This window comes from Jaculus jaculus, chromosome 5 (assembly GCF_020740685.1).
Source record: "Jaculus jaculus isolate mJacJac1 chromosome 5, mJacJac1.mat.Y.cur, whole genome shotgun sequence".
Lineage (NCBI taxonomy): Eukaryota > Metazoa > Chordata > Mammalia > Rodentia > Dipodidae > Jaculus > Jaculus jaculus.
Genome location: NC_059106.1, coordinates 38,777,429 through 38,794,544, shown reverse-complemented (window position 1 = coordinate 38,794,544; position 17,116 = coordinate 38,777,429). Strand labels below are relative to the sequence as shown.

The 17,116-nt window shown below is 52.6% G+C and overlaps 1 protein-coding gene across 6 annotated transcripts in view; it reads right to left on the bottom strand.

Annotated features, from left to right (window-relative positions):
- Positions 1-255: 255 nt before the first annotated feature.
- Positions 256-17,116, bottom strand: part of Prdm16 (PR/SET domain 16) — a 338,568-nt gene continuing 321,707 nt past the window's right edge. For 4 of the 6 annotated variants that reach the window (XM_045151132.1, XM_045151133.1, XM_045151130.1 and 1 more), the window contains exons 12-17: positions 16,941-17,018; positions 11,007-11,176; positions 10,232-10,406; positions 5,009-5,245; positions 4,050-4,224; positions 256-2,726 (exon numbers count right to left, since the gene is read on the bottom strand). In XM_045151132.1, the coding sequence (XP_045007067.1) occupies positions 2,592-2,726; positions 4,050-4,224; positions 5,009-5,245; positions 10,232-10,406; positions 11,007-11,176; positions 16,941-17,018 (970 nt within the window). In that variant the 3' untranslated portion in view covers positions 256-2,591. The remainder of the gene's footprint in view (positions 2,727-4,049; positions 4,225-5,008; positions 5,246-10,231; positions 10,407-11,006; positions 11,177-16,940; positions 17,019-17,116) is intronic. The other 2 variants (XM_045151134.1, XM_045151135.1) reach the window with 2 other exon arrangements.

Sequence of the window (17,116 nt, the reverse complement as noted above, 5' to 3'; positions counted from 1 at the left end):
TATGATCTAGAGAGTGCAGCCAGGGCTCTAAGGAGGAAGAGATTAGAGAAGAAAGACTACTTAGGAAACTCAGGTTCAAATGACAGGGGAAACAGGGAGCTCTGAAGAGGGTGAGAAGGGAAGCCTTTAGCTTTTATGCTATTGCTGAAAAGATACATGCAGGTCTCCGTCCAGCTAAATCCCCACGATGGGGGTGGGGGGAGAGAGAGGAAGGGAGGGAGAGAGTCTTATCGCGAAAAAAAGCACACACCTTACTCTTTCACAGAAGAAAGCATATAATTTGGGTTTACAGAAGTGGGCATTTGTATCTGAGGTTGAAATTGTACAAGGATCCCACCTAGACAAGGAGACATTGGAATTTCCATGCCAAGGCCTGGCCAGTTGGCTGAAGGGATACTGTGGGCTTGTGAGGAAGTATGTAATCCATATAACATGGTCACGGCCAGCTGTCCTGCACGGCATGTCCCTGCTGTCCTGAGAGGCATCTTTCCAGTCCGTGCATATGTGAACATGTCCTGAGTGCACACACAGAACCGTTCTCCATCTTACCACCTCACTGGCAATCAGCAAGGGGTGACGTCCCTTTGCTATGACTGGCAGGTTAGTGGTGTCCTCAGGGACTTTCTGTCACATGTCTCTAGCACCAGCCTGGCCTGCCCAGCATTGACACTGGCGATTGTCTTTGCCTGGAATGGCCGTGCGTGCAAGGAACATACCCACATAGATATTTAAGTTGCTCCCACTGAAATGCCCATGGTATGGCACCAATCCACACAGACATGGCTAGTGCCCTGATTGTTTGCACTTACACTCTCTTTTTCTTTCCTCAAAGGGCAATTCAGGTGACTTCTTTTTCTCTTCTTGTTGAGACACTAATTGTTTTTTTTTTTTCCAAACAATAAAAGAAATAAATAGAACACTTGTCTTAAATGCAACGGCAACTGAAACTCAAATTTAAGAAAAACACATGATTGTCTGGTAAAGGGGCAGCAGTGACAGCAGGATTCATTGGGGAGGGGGGGACGTGGGGTATTTGGCACGTTAAAACCGCCCCACTCCCTTGTTATTGATCACACAACACACAACTTTATCACACGGTTTTGGTCCTTCACTAGATACTTATATTAACATTATTTCTTCACAATAAGATGTCTAATGCCAAAAAATACTGTTAAGGAAGAAATAAAATAAGGAAAAACGAATTAGAAAAAATTACAAGTTATATACAGATTAAGGTAAATTCCATCAGGGAAAAATTATTTGAAATTGGCCCCTATGGGAATAATTTAAAGCCCATCCAAGTGGAGAAGTTAGACACATCCCGAGGGAGCGAGGCATTGGGCCCCTGTGAGTGTGCCTCTCTGCTCTTTGCAGCGGGTCCCCTGAGCCCCCTCAGTGTCTGACCTCATCTCGCCAGGTTCCTGTGTGAAGAGTGGAAGTGGCAGCTGCGTGGTTGATCCAGAGTCTTAGGCACAAGAAGTGCTTGGCATTCTGGAGTGTGGAGCTGCGGTTGGCTCCCCACATCCAGTGGCCGTGGGAAGGACATCAGAGTGCCGGGGTTAGGGAAAGTGGGAGGCTGGAGGTCCAGGTGTGGTCCATAGCTCTGCCTTCAGAAGAACAGTGGCCAGGGCCAGCATGAGTTAAGGTGTGGGGGGAAGCTGAGGGGGAAAGACCATCAGGTATCCAGCATGAAGGACCGGAGCCACCGGCTCCCGACTTCCCCATACAATTGGGGGTCTTGGGTGGGGGCCTGTGGATTCCTCTGCAGGCCACATGGGGGCAAGGCAACCTCCAAGACTTGACCTCTGCCAACCTGCAGCCAGGCACCATGTCAAACATCAGGAACTCCTACGAAGAGTCTGCATGCTATTCAGAGGAATGGCTCGTGCCCCTCATTCTGTGTCTGGGACACTCAGAATCACCTTGGCTCGTACAAACAGGGTCAGAGATAGAAAACTCTCTGTTATCTATAGTATAAAGGACATACCCAACAGGGCTGGCTGTCCAGGCAGGCGTGGGTTTGCAGATAATTTCAAAGCACTGCAAAATTACTTTTAAAAAACAATTTGCAAGTCACTTTTTGATTTTTTTTTAAAAATACTGTCTATTTTTAAAACCCACATGCTTAAATAGACTCTTGTCAATAAGATTACCAAAAGGGTTATCTGTAATTCTTATTATAAAAATCACTTGTGCGATCTCTGTGGCGCACACCTGTGTGTTTCCATTCCCATCACAATGCCACATAGAAGCCCAGAAGTGGACCACTGGCTCCCATTGGGATGGAGAGAGCTCACCCTTGCCCACAGGTTGTCTGCCAGACAGCTCCTATAAGCAGCACATGGGTGGTCATGCACTGCACCACCGCAGATTGTGTCCTTGAGGCCAGTTCTGAGAGGTGGTAAAGACCAGTGGCTACTTGAGGGACCTTTGGGTTCTGAGTTTAATTGGAGAAGCTGGACTTGAGCCATGAAGGATGGGGCCGGATGTGGAGGAGAGGTGAATCACAGGTATCAGGAACTCTCTGGACACGCTCCATCCCTGCAGCTGTTACCCTGGCTTTGGACTCTGGCCCTGAGGCCTCCAGGACCTCAGAGGTGGTTGATGGGGTTAAAGGCTCCAGACTCTGATGAGGCTCCTGTGATGTTCAACCAAGCATCCAGCGAGCTCTGGGAGGGGGCATGGAGAGGAGGGTCCTCAGAAAGGGATAGCATCATTGCATACGCCTGGAGGGGAGAGGACAGCACACACAGGACAAGTGAGTGGTGTTCCAGGTGTCCCTCTGGCCTGCTCACCCCTCCTAGTCCAGATGGGGAAGGGGAAAACGAAGGCACTGGAGAGGCCTAGACGCCCCCTAGCCTGGGAGAGGAAAGTAGGAGAATGGGAGAGCAGGAAGTGTCCCTCCACCAGAGTGACACCAGAATACTGTGGCTCTGCCCGAGGGGTCTCTGTGCCCACAGGACTCCCTTGGCCTTTTTTGGGGGACTCCCCTACAGCTGTCTCTCCATTCCATCTATTGATCAGCAAATCTTAAAGACAGACATTCACACTGGGAGTGTCCTGGAATTGGTGGGAGTTACAGCTAAATCCCATGCCAATGAGAGAACTTCCCTGCCTGGTGGGCACGGGGTCTGGGAATTTCTGATTTGATGACTGGTTATACTACAGAGCTACACCCGGGACCAAGACGAGCAGTGTTTCTGAGCTGACGAAATAATTGGAGAATGTGATGTGTTTGCTGGCCTCAAACAGTCATAGGACATCCTTCTGCCCCAAGCCGCAGGATGATAGGTAATGGGGCTGAGGGCTGTGTGAAGCATAGTCTGTGGGTTTTGGGTGGGGGTACTGGGAAAGCCCAGCATAGATCCTCTTCGCCTTTGAGCAAACAATCTGAACAGAATTAGTAAGAGACAAAGACAGACACACAGACGAATTTTGCTGAGAACGTGAGGTGGTCGTGAGAAGACTGCTGAGGGTGGAGCGAGAGCCGAGACCCTTCAGACTGTTGGAAAAGAGGATGCATGGTCTTGTGGCAACTGCCCCTTAGATGTGAACATAGGAAGTGCTCAGACCAAGCTTGGTGCCCTCCCAGACCCTGTGTTGGTTCCAGCTCGGAAGCAGTGACCACTCAAAGGGGAATCTTCCTTTGGGCACATCACAGGCAGCCACTCACTCTGGCTCGACCACAGGTAGGGAGCCACAGGCCATGGGGTGGGCAGGAAACTGCTTGTGAATGTTTTTCACTGGGATGGAGTGACAAGAAGAAAGTGATCCTTATTCGTGTTCTAAGAGCTGGCTCACGGTTGTCTGATCCCCAACTCTCCTTGCTCTGCATGCCTGGTGGTGGCTTGTGGCCACTGACTGGGACATCTCTCTAGCTGATACAGTGGGTACAAGGGGCCTGTGGTCCTGAGCATGCCCCAGCCATGGGATATGGCAGGAAGTGAGCATTCACATGCCCCTTTCTGAGGAGGCATACTGGCTGTCTGACACTGAGCCAGGAGGACGGAGGTGGGAGGGAGGGGAGGGGCTCTGCTTGGTATACCTACCTGGTTCTTAGCCTGCCTGTACAGGGTCTGTTTTAAAGCCTCAGAATCTAAGGTGGGATTAAGCACATCTTTAACTTCAAATGCTTCCTCAGCTGCTCTGCGGAGATCCAGCCCCTTCCCAAAGGTCGGCGTCGGCTCCAAAGCTAACAGACCGCCTCCTCGCTCCTCAACACACCTGGGCAAAGGACCAGGGAGAGGGGCCTGGGGTCAGCTGTCTGGCCACCGGCTGCCTCTCTAGTGCTGCATGGTTGGCCCCGTGCTTGCATGCATGCCACGGGTCTCCATGAGCCACATGCACAAGGAGACAGACACACGGATACACAGACACCTGGACGGGAAGCCACATGGATGCATGGAGAGCAGTTAAGACAGAGGGCAGGAGGGGGTGACTGTGTACAAACACGTCACAGGCAGCAGGCGAGTGCTCTGGTCTTAGGGATGGAGGGTTGAGAAGGAGGCCTTAATTCTCTGAGATTCTGGGCAGCATTGGAGGGGACCAGGATTCCCTGCTCCCCAAGACCGAGGGGCTAAGGAGGAAATGCTGTGCCTAGAGGGCCAGCCCAGGGCAAATAAATGTCAACAGTGTCAGCCAGTGTTGAATGTAGCTGGTGAACAGTTGGAACATGGGGAAGTGGCTCTGGCTTGCCTAACTTCTAAAATTGTGGGTGCTTGGCCCTGATCCACAGCCCCAGCCGGAGGCTGGACCTCACTGCCCTGAATAGATGAGGGGTAATGTTCTCCCTGCCTCCTCCCCTGAACAGGAGCTTCCCTCTTCACTCCTTCCTCAGTCTCTGGCCCCAGGGGAAGCAGAGGCCCTGGGTCCAGAAGCTGTGTAGGCGCAGCACCCACTGGACAGGGGTTAAGGCCAGATTGGAGGAGACAGCTTGTGAATAGTCACCCTTGTCATGTTTCGGTCCCTCCCCTGCCTGCTGATTCCCCCAGCACTTGGCCATCCCCACCTTCGGGTGTGGTCGAAGCCCATGGCCAGGGAAGTGGGTGGTTCCTCATCCTCCTCATCCTCATAGACACCTTGGGGCTCAGGTGTGGGGGACACAGTATCCTCCTGTGACTTTCCAGCCAGGCTGTCGTCATCCTCCTCTTCCAGCTCCTCTTCCTCCTCCTCCTCTGCGTCCTCAGGCTTCGCACTGCCTGAGCCTGGGCACTGAGGGTTGCCATCGAGGTCCTGGATATCAGGCCTAAAATAGCAGGGAGAGAAATTGGCCATATTCATGGGTCTTCCTCATTGTTGTAGCCCCAAAGGGCAGCAATGGGCTCTTCCCCACAGCCATTCAATCCCTTGACGCTCCTAAGAGCTTTGGGACCTGTGGTAACTAACACATGGAGCCCTGGGTCTTTGTGCAGCTTCCTCAGTTCCTGCAGAGTGAGAGTGATGGAGGAAGTGGGAAAACTAGGAGAGGAGGTGGATTGCTGTGGGACTGACAGGGGACAGGGCAGGTCCCCTCAGCAATGGACACTAGGCCATTCAGGAGCTCATGGCAAGTGCCTATGTGTCGGGAGGAAGCTATGGCCAGGCCTGGAAGAGAAATGGTCCTGTGCTGGTGTTGGGCTTGGACAGTGTATGAGGGGTGCCCATAGGAGACAGAAGTGGAAAAGTGTTCTGAAGTAATCCTGCTCAGGGCTCTGTGGTGCCCATCTGTGCCCGCCATGAGGACCTGAGGCTGTGAATCCTGAGGAATGCCTGGGGCATGGGGTTCTGGAGAATGCAGGTGGCATAGGCTCAGCCTGCCCACCCTCAAGAGTATAAACTTCCCAGGCTGCACTTCTGAGAATGTTGGCCTCTTGTCTGCAGTGCAGGCCCCACTTCACGCTTCCAGGTCTAGGTAGCTCAGGTAGCACATCTTCATCCTCGTTCCTCTATATTAATGAGGGTCCTTAAGAAAACACCACCAGTTTGGTTCACATTCAAGTGCATGATCGTGAGCCATGCTGTGTGTGAGCTGGGAGCCCAGGAGCTAGGGCCACCTGGGCCGTGGAGAACACAGCTGAGGGCAAAGGACTCTGCCAGCAAGAGACACAATGTCCAGATGGCAGCACTGGAGTCGGTATCCCAACAGGGTGGACCTGCAGAGCCCGTCCAAGGTCTTGCCTGTGTAACGGGGCTGAGCTGGGGAGGCCCTTCCATTTTAGTGCTCTGCAGGCTTCTTGTCACCATTTTTTTTTCTTTTCCTGTTCATGAGAAAGTAATAGATTCTACTTCCTGTCCTGTCCTCTGGGACCTTCAGATTCTCAACAGGTTTCAGGGTTCCAAGTGTCCCTGGGCTCTGGTCACCTGTGTTGGGGGCTGCTCCAGACCATCTTACATGCATGTTCATCTCCCGAGCAGTGAGGGTTCTGGGGTTGGGTGGAGTCTGGGGCCTGTCACTCTTGGTGGGGTGACCTTGGGTGGGTTTGGCTTCCAGGCCTGTGGCTTAGGGACACAAGAACTCATAGCTCACAGTCCATCCTGAAGACAGCATGAGATGATGTGGTGGAGGGCAGGATTTGGCCCACGCTCACATTTACCACATAGCGTTTGTGGGCCAGCCATGCCCACATGGTGGGTTTGATATAGGGCTACGCGGAACCTTGCTGTTCGGGAGTGGGGAACACACCCTCTTTCCTTGCTGCCCATTTTCAGGTGTGTGGAGTCCAGCAGGGACAGGCTGGGGTGTCAGCTTCAGACAGAAGGACAGATGGAGGAGAGGGCAAGACAGCCACCTTGGAGAGGAATGGACCAGCATCCTGGTTGACACAGATCAATGCAGCAAGAGCTTACAGTTCAGGAGACAAGCCCTAGTTCAAGGTGCTGGAGGGCTTGTTCTGGAGTCTGGGCTTCTGAGGGAGGATCCATTGGAGTCTCCTCTGATGCCTCCTCAGTCTTTGGCTCTCCTTGTCTTCTTGGTACATCACCTAGCCCTCTGCCTCTACCTTCTCATGCGGCTGTGTGTGTGTGTGTGTGTGTGTGTGTGTGTGTGTGTGTATTTTTCCAGTTCACCTTCTGATGGACTGGAGTTAGGATTTTATAGATGACTTTTGAGGACACAGTTCAACCAGGGGTTCACTGGTTGTGGGGCCAGGAAGTATAGCAGGCCTGGTCTTCTCACTGACCTTCAAGAGAAGGTCCTGCTTTGAATGAGGCCCAGAGGATGTGGATACCCACCCTAAGTGGGCCTGTCACCCTTCCTATCAGATGGCTGAGCAACGTCACCCTGACACTTGGGGTACTGAGGCGGTGATGTGGGGGACCTCCTGACAAGCTTCTTGGCTCTCAGGACAAGGCCAGATGGACCCTGGGGACCTATCTTCAGAAGGATAGATTGGTCTTGATGCTCCGCTCAGCTCAGATAGGGCTTTGGTAGAGGGTTGGCTCAGGACCTCAGCAGCTCACCAATACCTGGCCCTGACACACCCCACCAAGCTGGCTTGAGGAGTCTTCACTGAACTTTGGATGGCTCTGGTCTGGGGCTTGAGAAAACCACAGTTTGGGACTGGTCTTGAAATAGCAAGGATGGGCCTCAGGGCTCTGAGTAAGGTCAGGAAAGGACTGGTGTGTGGGCTTTCACACACAGCTTCCTATGAAAGAGGGATCACTCTGCTGGAGTCGTGAGTGGTTTTCAGATGCAGCATCTTGAGTGGCAGGAACAGGCTTCCCTAAGATCCCTTGAAGCCAGGATGGGGACATCATAGTACTTGGGCTGCACTCTGGGCTCTGGTGGGTGAGGAATAGGGGACTCCACTGAGACCACAAACTTGGGGAAAAGCAGCAGAGATTGAGAGCCTGGTGGCTTGGGTGGGCTTCCCAGCTCCCCTCAGTGGCACTTAGGATAAGGTAGATGCAGCCTGCCCTGGAAGAGCAGGTGGGGCCCTGAGGGACTGTATCTCTGGGGGACTCTCCTTCACTTCCTTGAGGTAGATGGGAGGAAGCTTCAGCACATCTCTGTGCATGTCATAAAGGCCGGGGTTTGGCTCCAGGTTCTGGGCTGGCTGTGGGCTGTAGCAAGGCATCTCATACCCATGGGTCTCCAGTTCCCCTCTGTAGAATCCTTCCCGAGTCCTCTTGGGGTTTCACAGCACTGTTTCTCAGGCATAAGCTTTAGTGTCTTGGGGTTGGGAGGTGACCTTCTAGAAGGAAGGGACCCTGAAGAAAGGAAACACTGATCCCTGGGTGCATGTTCCCACAGCCCAGAAGTTGAGTTCTGACATTCCTCTGCCTCTATCTGTGTATTTGTATGTAGCTGTGCATGGGTGTATATATGTATATGTGTGCACACACACGTACATGGGCACAATGTACATCCATGTATGTATACATGTGTGCATGTGTTTAACAGTGCTGCATCTATGTGTGTGCAGATGGTCTCTGATGTAAAAAGGTTCCCCTTAGGATTTTTTTTGCACATGTGTGTGTAATGTGTGGAGTGTGTATGTAGCGTATGCATGTGTATGTGTCCATGAGGTGTGCTGTGCACTGCCCTGAGAGGTGCACAGGGGAACATCGGGTGCTCTGTTCCACTGCTGGTTCCTCTGTTCATTCTTTTTTTGTTTGTTTGTTTGTTTTTGTTTTTGTTTTTCGAGGTAGGGTCTCGCTCTAGCCCAGGCTGACCTCACTCTGTAGTCTCAGGGTGGCCTCGATCTCTCGGCGATCCTCCTACCTCTGCCTCCCGAGTGCTGGGATTAAAGGCGTGCGCCACCACACCTGGCTTCTCTGTTCATTCTTGAGCTGGGGTCTCTTACTAATACCCGAGCTTGCTGTTTTTTTTTTTTTTTTTTTTATGAGCACCCTCCAGTCTCTGCTTCCCGCTGAACTGGGATTACAGACGTGCATGGCCATGCTCAGCTACTTATGCTGGTCCAGGAGATCAAACTCAAGTAGTCTCTCAGCCTTCCTCACGCTTGCACAGGAGTGTTCTTCACCACCCAGCCATCTCTCCAGCACCCCCTTTAGAATTTTTTGACCTTACAATGGTCCAAAGGTGGTATGCCTATAAGAGACGCATCCTTCAGCTTTGAATTTGCTCTTTTCCTATCTATCAGTAGGCAGTACAGTTCTCTGTGGCAGGGCTAGGCAGGGACAGGGAACCAGCTCCCAGGTGGCTGCATAGTCGGGAGGGGGCTAGCTGCTGTGCAGTCAGCATTCTTGCACATTAGTCTTCAATAAATCACAGGAGCTGCTCACGTCTTTTTTTCTAGAACAGGCTCTGTGGTAGATGGCTTGTGTGGTGGTTAATGTGCAGATTCTGAGCACGTTTGAGGTGGGCTCAGCTGAGCTGTAGTGTTTGGAAGTAGCATGGACAACTGTGAATCATAGTATTTTAAACTTATGGTGGGTTTGTTGAGACATAGACCCCCCAGAAGTTGGGAGCCCCTGTCCACATGTGATATGTGTATACGTGTGTATGTGGGTACATGTGCATTTAAAGGGGCAGAATTATTATCTGGAAATAAGTATCCCAGATTAAACAACACACCCCCAGATTTTGAGGGCTGTCATGAGGCCGGATAGATAGCTCAGTGGTTAAAGGCTCTTGCTTACAAAACCTGATGGCCCTGGTTTGATTCCCCAGTACCCACATAAAACCAGAGGCACAAAGTGGAATTGAGGACTCTGATGGTCTGGATGCAAATTATCCCCAAAGCCTCATACTTGATCCCACCTTGCTGAGGAGGTATGCCATATGGGTAGGCCTTGGGATTTTATAGTCTAGCGACACCCACCCCCCCCCCCCACCGGCCAAAACTAGCTGACTCACTCTTAACTGCTTCTTCCCTGGTGCTATGACAAGATGTCACAAACACCCTGATGTCTGCTCTGCCATGCTTGTCCTGCCACGATGAAACCCCATTTGAAGCTGAGATGACACTTTTCCTTCCATCCACTGCTTCTGGTTTGGTGTCTCTTTTCTCAGCAACAGGAAGGTATCTGCGCCCAGGGCACCGTGGGCTTGCCTGTACTGGCATCCCAGCAAGCCCACGGTGCCCCTGATCGCTCCACCTTTGCTAGGTGGAGAAACTGACTCAGGCAGGGGAGGGCCCCTTGCTTCCAACAGCAGAGCACGGGGCCTCTTCCCTGCAGGGTCTGGTGCCCAGCACCATCCAGAGGTGAGGGTGCTCATGTGCCCAGCACAGCGCACCCCCCAGGGCAGCTAAGTCTAGCGCTTCGGGGGCCGACCTGTCTTTCTTACCGATTGTCCGTTCGTGTGGACGCCTGGTTCATCTCACTGTTGGCGATGAAGTTTCTGATCTCAGAGAAGTAGGAGTCTTCCTTCTCGTCTAAAAGTGCGTGGTTGTCCGACTCGGAGGTCGGGGAGGAGGCACTGGTACCCAGGTGGTTCGTGAGTACTCCGGAGTGCTGGCTCACTGTGGATGGGGGGGGGGAAATCAGTGGAGTGCTCAGGTGACTTTCATTGCCAGTGCCACTCAGGGAACCATTTAGTTTCTTTTATTCCATTTTTTTTTTTTTTTGAGGTAGGGTCTCACTCTAGCCCAGGCTGACCTGGAATTCACTATGCAGTCTCAGGCTGGCCTTGAACTCACAGTGTTACTCCTACCTCTGCCTCCCAAGTGCTGTGATTAAAGGAGTGAGCCACCATGCCTGGCTACATTAGAATTTTTTTTTGTTTATTTTTATTTATTTATTTGACAGCAACAGACAGAGAGAGAAAGAGAGAGAGAGAATGGATGTATCAGGGCCTCCAGCCACTGCAAACGAACTCCAGATGCATGCACCACCTTGTGCATCTGGCTTACGTGGGTCCTGGGGAATTGAGCCTTGAACCTGGGTCCTTAGGCTTCACAGGCAAGCACTTAACCACTAAGCCATCTCCCCAGCCCCCTCAGGGAGCCATTCTTAAGGAGGGGTCTGAGGGGTAAACCTGGCCGTGACCCCTTATTCCCAGCCAGGTCCCTTCCCTCCCCTCTTCCCCTGACCGCCACACTGCTCCCCCATGCCCTGCCCACCTGGCGCACCCTCATGCTCATGTTTCTTCAGGTGCCTGTCCAGGTTGGTCTGCTGCCCAAAGCAACGGTTACACAGGTGGCACTTGAAGGGCTTCTCTTTGTTGTGAATGTTCCGCACATGCCGTTGGAGGTTGGAGGAGATGCTAAAAGACCGGTCGCAGTACTTGCACCTGGAAGACAGGTACACCTGGCCTCAGAGAGGTCAGAGAGGAGAGCAACTGCTGGGGGAGACCACTGCAGAATTCCTGGGGCCGCCGGACCACTCAGCCAGAGAAACTGGGGGCCTCCCAGGGCTCCTTTCCCCAGAGGCAGCTTCAGCCTGAAGAAGCAGCTCTGTTGACATGCTCCCAAGCTGGAGGCAGGGAGCCTGGACTCCCCAGTATCTTGGTATTTTTCTACCAGCCTTGCAGGCTTGCAGTTTGAGGCGACATGCTCTGGTCAGCCTCAAGAGGGCAGCCTTGTATCACAGAAAGATGCAGGCCATTGGTGGATGGATCAGAGCCCTGCAACCTTCCTCTTCAGCGTGGGGAGGCCTGGCTCTGGCCCCTTTGAGCAGTTGGGCCTTGGGCAGGCCTCACTGAACTTGCAGCCTCAGTGAGACTATCCTTTAATGCTTCCAGTGGCCCTGCTCTGAATGTGAAATGAGGACCCCTCAGACTACAGCCTGAGAGACTTGGCTCGTGGCCTTGCTGAGCCCTTTCACGTACCACCAGAAACCCGTGTTCACTTTATCATCATGACCCCACTGGGTGGGCAGGATTTCACCAGCCTGCACTGAACGTTTGGGACATCATTAAAAAGAAATCCCAGATCTCTCCGCATCCCACTGTCCCTATCAGCACGCAGAGTTTATCAGGAGAAACTTCCTGTCAAAAGCCCTTGGTAATAGACAAATGAAAGATGCTGGCCATATGGATGACCCCCAAGAATGAGCCCTTGGCTGGGCACAACTTAGGTGACCCTAAGGCAGGGAAGAGAGGCCCGCTCTCCCCCATTTTACAGTGCCCTCTGTGAGCAGTGAGGAAATGGAGCTGAAAACAAAGAAAGCCAGGAGCAGAGTGATTTAAGAAGGAGCTTTCCCAGCTCTGCGGGCACACGTGAGCTACCTCGGGAAGAAGCCGGCTGCGGGTTGTGAGGAGTCCAAGCCTCAGGGTGGCTGACCTAGGAGCCTCCCTTGGGGACTATACACCCAGCCAGACCCAGCAGGGAGAACCCCAACCTCATGGTTTTCATCACACATGTGCGCACACATGCAATGAGCGTGTGCATGCATATGTGATCTTCTGTGTGAACACCCTTGTGTGAATCTGGCTGTCAGCATGTCTCTGAGGCGCTTGTCTAAACCGGAGGCACACGGCACTTGAAGACTGTGCTTGTGTGATTGTAGACTTTCATATTGGAACATAGCACAACATAACACAGCACCACAACACATCCCGAGCTGAGGGATGGGTCTGACCATCTTTTAAGAGCCAGAGCCTGGGCTGTCAGCCTCAGTGGAGGCAAAGATTGGTGGGGGGGCATGTCTGTTTGAAATCAAGCAGCCGTGCATTCCTGTGGGGCCTTACGCCACTGTGCGTCAGGTCTGGTGGCCTTCTCTAGTGCAGCCTACTAGTCACGAGCCTTTGTCATGTGGATGGGATGTGCCTGAGGACACTGGGGACACAACCAGGAGGGGCGGTGTCAGAGCTGCCATCACAGAATCAGGCTGCCCAGCGTGGGAGGGGCCCAGCCCAGACACTGACCTTGGAAAGCCTGCTGATGGTACTTGCTGGACCTGCTCATGTCCTGGGGCAGGAGCGTGCCAGCCTACGTTCCTGTCCCTACTGAGCGCCGAGCCTGCAAGTCCTCCTGTCCCCAGGTTGCTGATAAAGCAAAGGAACCTAAGGAATGGACCCCTGGAGGGTGGGAAGCTGCCCTGAGCCGGGAAGGGGGTGTTCCTCCTGCCCAGGTCCTTTCTCTAGACCTGGCTGCAACAGCGCCTCACCCCATCTCTGGCTTTCGTGACGCCCGTTGTGGTTCTTTCCTTCAGCTATTGTAGCCTCCAGCTTTGCTAAGACCAGGTTCCCCTGGCTCCCTGCGCATTCATGACCTGGGAACTGCCTCCTTAGGCTCCTCCTTCTTCATCCCAGATCTGGGCCCTGCTCCTTCTGGGGGTCATCTGAGACACCTTCTGGACACACAGCTGTCTGTGGTCATAGCTGCTTCTCGCACAGCCTGGGTACGTCCAGCAGCCACCACAAAGCTCACCCTGGGTGCACCTGTTTGGTTTCCTTAGCCTGAGCAACAGAAGACCAGTTCAGTCCCAGAAGCAAGGCCCTTTAGTACTCGAGCCCATCACCAGACATGCTCTGGACAACACTTTTGGAAAGACCCCACGCAGCAGTTCAAAAGTAGGAGTTTACCTTTCCACTTGTACCACCCAGACACCCTCAGACATGCAGTCACACCCATGGGGCCTGCTGGCTCCAGTCTTCTTACTCCTTGGGAGTGCTGGCTCAGGAAGGGCAACCTTGAATTCACATCTGCTGAGCAGAGCCAAGGCTGAGCTACCCCAGCCAGGTCTGGACGGTCATTCAGTCATCACAAGACCTTTATACAGCTGTCACAAGCCAGCCGGCGTGTCTGTCTGCAGGGCATCTTATTCTTTGTTCCTCAGGCGATACAGAGACCCTTCGGCCACTCTCCCCCCACCCCCAGCTCCTGCATAGACTCCAAGCAGTGGGAACCTGAGGAAGAGCTGAGATGGAGAGCGAGGCTGGAGGGTGGGGGCTTGTGCAAGGCTCTGGGGCCAGGAGGGGCCGCCTGTTTGCTCCAATTGCAGAGTCCTGAATATGGCCTCTCCTGGTTCCAATCTAAATAAATGGCCCAGGTAGAGACATCCATTGGAAATTTAGGGGAGCAGTGAGCCCTGGACTGTGAGAGAGCAGAGTTCACCCAGCATCTGGGATCTGCGCTATGAATAAACTGACAAGCAGCCAGGGAAATTTACAGCTATGAGGTATAAAGTAACACACCATCACCCTCACTGGAATGAGAGGCCACAGGCAGCCCAGCAGAGGGCTTTCAGAGGACCTTGGGCCTGTGCTGTCCCCAGCGAAGCTAGAGACGTACGGAGTGGGGGGAGGTGAAACCAGGACCCTATATAATAACATCCTCCTTGGGACACAGAGGGGGCACCACCAGCCATCTCACAGGGATTACTTTGGGCCATTTAAAAATCAAGTGTAGGGCTGGAGAGATAGATGGCTTAGTGGTTAAGATGCTTGCCTGGGAAGCCTAAGGACCCGTGTTTGACTTCCAAAGTCTCATGTAAGCCAGACGCACAAGGTGACAGAAGCACACAAGGTGGCAGATGTGCACAAGGTGGTGCATGCACCTGGAGTTCAAGTACAGCGGCTGGAGACCCTGGTGAGTTTGTTTTCTCTCTCCCCCCGTCTCTCTCTCTCTTGCTCTCTCATAATAAAAAAAAGGCCAGTCTGTTGCACTTGCCTCAAAAAAAAAAAAAAAGTCAAATGCAGAAAAGGAATAAAAGATTAAAAAACCCAGCCCTAAAAGTAATAAACATGAAAGAGGACACGTAAGGCCTCCTGTAGGCCCTGCTGGAAATGTTACTCTGCTTGCTTAACACAGAACGCAGGATGGGAGCCTGGGAGGAGATAAACCTCAGGACAGACCAGGAAGGCTTGCCATCTGGGTACAAGGCTTCACCCTGTAGCCAAGAGAGACCTCCACGGTGGTTGGAAGGCGGGACACCAGGACGCAGCTCTTTCACTCCCAGTTCAATCTTTTGATCTCTACAACCTAAATCCTATAAAGCCTACATGTGGGAGTTTGAGGACTGAGTTATTCTCTAACTTCAGGCAGTGATGTCACCACAAGGAGAAGCTGAGCTCTAAGAGCTACTCCTGGTTGGACAGTGGGGAGGGCCGCCTTTGGGGAACGCAGGGGCCTCCTCATGTCAGGGTGCTGACACACATGCTGAACGGTTTTAGATAATCTGAGGCAAGGACTTGAAAGATAGAGACTTCGAATGTTGTCTTATTTAATTACTGATCACTCAAGGCAACCCATGACAGGCCTCCTTCTTCCTGCTTTCAAGAAGCCCAGCTTCGCCAGGGTGTGTGTACGCATACACTTGTGCACTCAGCGACTGGCTTCGTGGGTGCTGACACTGAGGTGGGGTTCACACTTAGGGGTTGGGGTCAAGCATCTCTTGGCAGGCTTTGGCCCTATACAGTGGACTCGGGGAAAGGCTATGTAGTTTTCTCTTCCAACTTAAAATCCTTCCACTGATCAAAGAAAGCCCAGAATCTGCTGGTGATGTCCAAAGGCAAGCTAAATGCTCCAAACCCCTCGGCACAGGCCTGCCTTGGGCCAGATAAAGTCAGGATTTGCAACACAAACTTGCAAAGCAATTATTGTTACCAAAGTCGAAACGCACGGATTGGAGAGAGAAAAAGAAATCAATGATAATTAAATTCTTCTATAAACACGCGGCGACCCTCTGGGGGCTCTTAGTGTGACACGCTGTCCAGGAGTCGGCTCTCATTACAGAAAAAACACAGGGCTCGTTTTCTGGGAGGGGACCAGACCAAATACATCTTTCTTCTGCTTGGCTTTGTTAAGTTGTAAGTCGCTATTTTTGGAGGGCAGACAAGGGGGGCTGTGTGGGGGGGAAGGGCTGGGGACAAGGGACGAAGAACTGGCAGGAGCTGTGGCTTATTCTACTAAAATGGAATTGGGTCTCTGGCCACTGGGAATGCTTGGTATACCTCAGTGGGGGCTTGGGGACCTAGACACATGCGTGTCCATGTGGCTTCTCTCCCCAGGGTCTGTGTTATCATGTGGTTGCTTCCTGGTGACTCCAAGCTCCGTATGGGTATAGGACAAAAATTGAATGCTGTCAACCTAAAACCAAGCCAAACCTTTTCTTCTCCCAAAGTCTTGGCTAGCCAGACACACCCCAGAATGTGTTGCTAAACTAGTCCTGGCAGAGGAATGGCCATTTCCCTGTTTGTCTCAGGGTGATAATCTCCTGGGCTCTGTTTGAAAGGTCTACTCCCTGACTCGGAGCCCTGGGCAGGGCTCTGGGCAAGTTAGGATGTCACTTTCAGCCTTTCTTGTGCTCCACAAAGGACCCCGGGACAAAGAGGACAGGGACCTGGGGCCAGAGCAATAGACACAGTAGGCAAAGGTGGCCATGGGTTTCAACCCTCAGAGAGCCACAGGACATCTCTGAGCCAGGAGTTCCTCATCTTTGCAGCAGGGGTGGCAAGTCCCACTCAATGGGAGGCTGCCAGAAACCCCAAAGTCAATGACTCATATCCCGAGATGCTGTGTGACCATTTCTCTGTTCCAGGAACTTAGGTGTGACTTCACATCCAGGACCCTGGGTAAATTAAGGGCACCTCAAATCTGAGCTAGGGACCTACATTTCCTGTGAGTTCCTACCTGTCGTCCACTCCTGCCCTCATCCACCACCTGAGGAGGGGCAGCTGTGGCCACCTGGATGGGGATGGGTTGGACTGGGGGCTGGTTGAGCTGACTGACGTTCTTCTGCAGAGGGTTGGCAGGGCCCAAGGTTTCAGGTGGCCTCACTTGGATTTTGAATAATTGCCTTGGCTGACCCTCTAGAGACAGGACAGGGACTCACCAACATCCTTTTCTTTAATGAGCATATCACAAGATTCCTGGGCATTTTATGACTTATCCTTACAACATTCTAGGGAGCTGGAGGGTGGTGGGCTAGAGGGGAGAAGCTAAGAGAGCCAGACCCAAATTTCAGCGAGAGCACCCTGGTTCCTGCCCACAGCTCTTCTGGTGGTTGTGGCCCTGTGGGGGGTGTTATCTGGGTATGCTGTTTGCTCAAAAGAGGGGAGGTAATGGTGATTGAGCCAGGTGCCCCTCCCATACGCACCAGACGACTCCTACCTATATGGCTGTTCCCCAGTATGTGTCCTCAGGTGTCTTGTGAGATTTGCCGATCTGGGGAAGATCTTGCCACAGTACCTGGGGTAGAGGGAGGAAAGGGTGAGGGAGGCATTACGGTGGTTCACGCCTCCTGTTCTCTGATTTCTGCGTGTCGTATCTACCACCGAGACCTCACA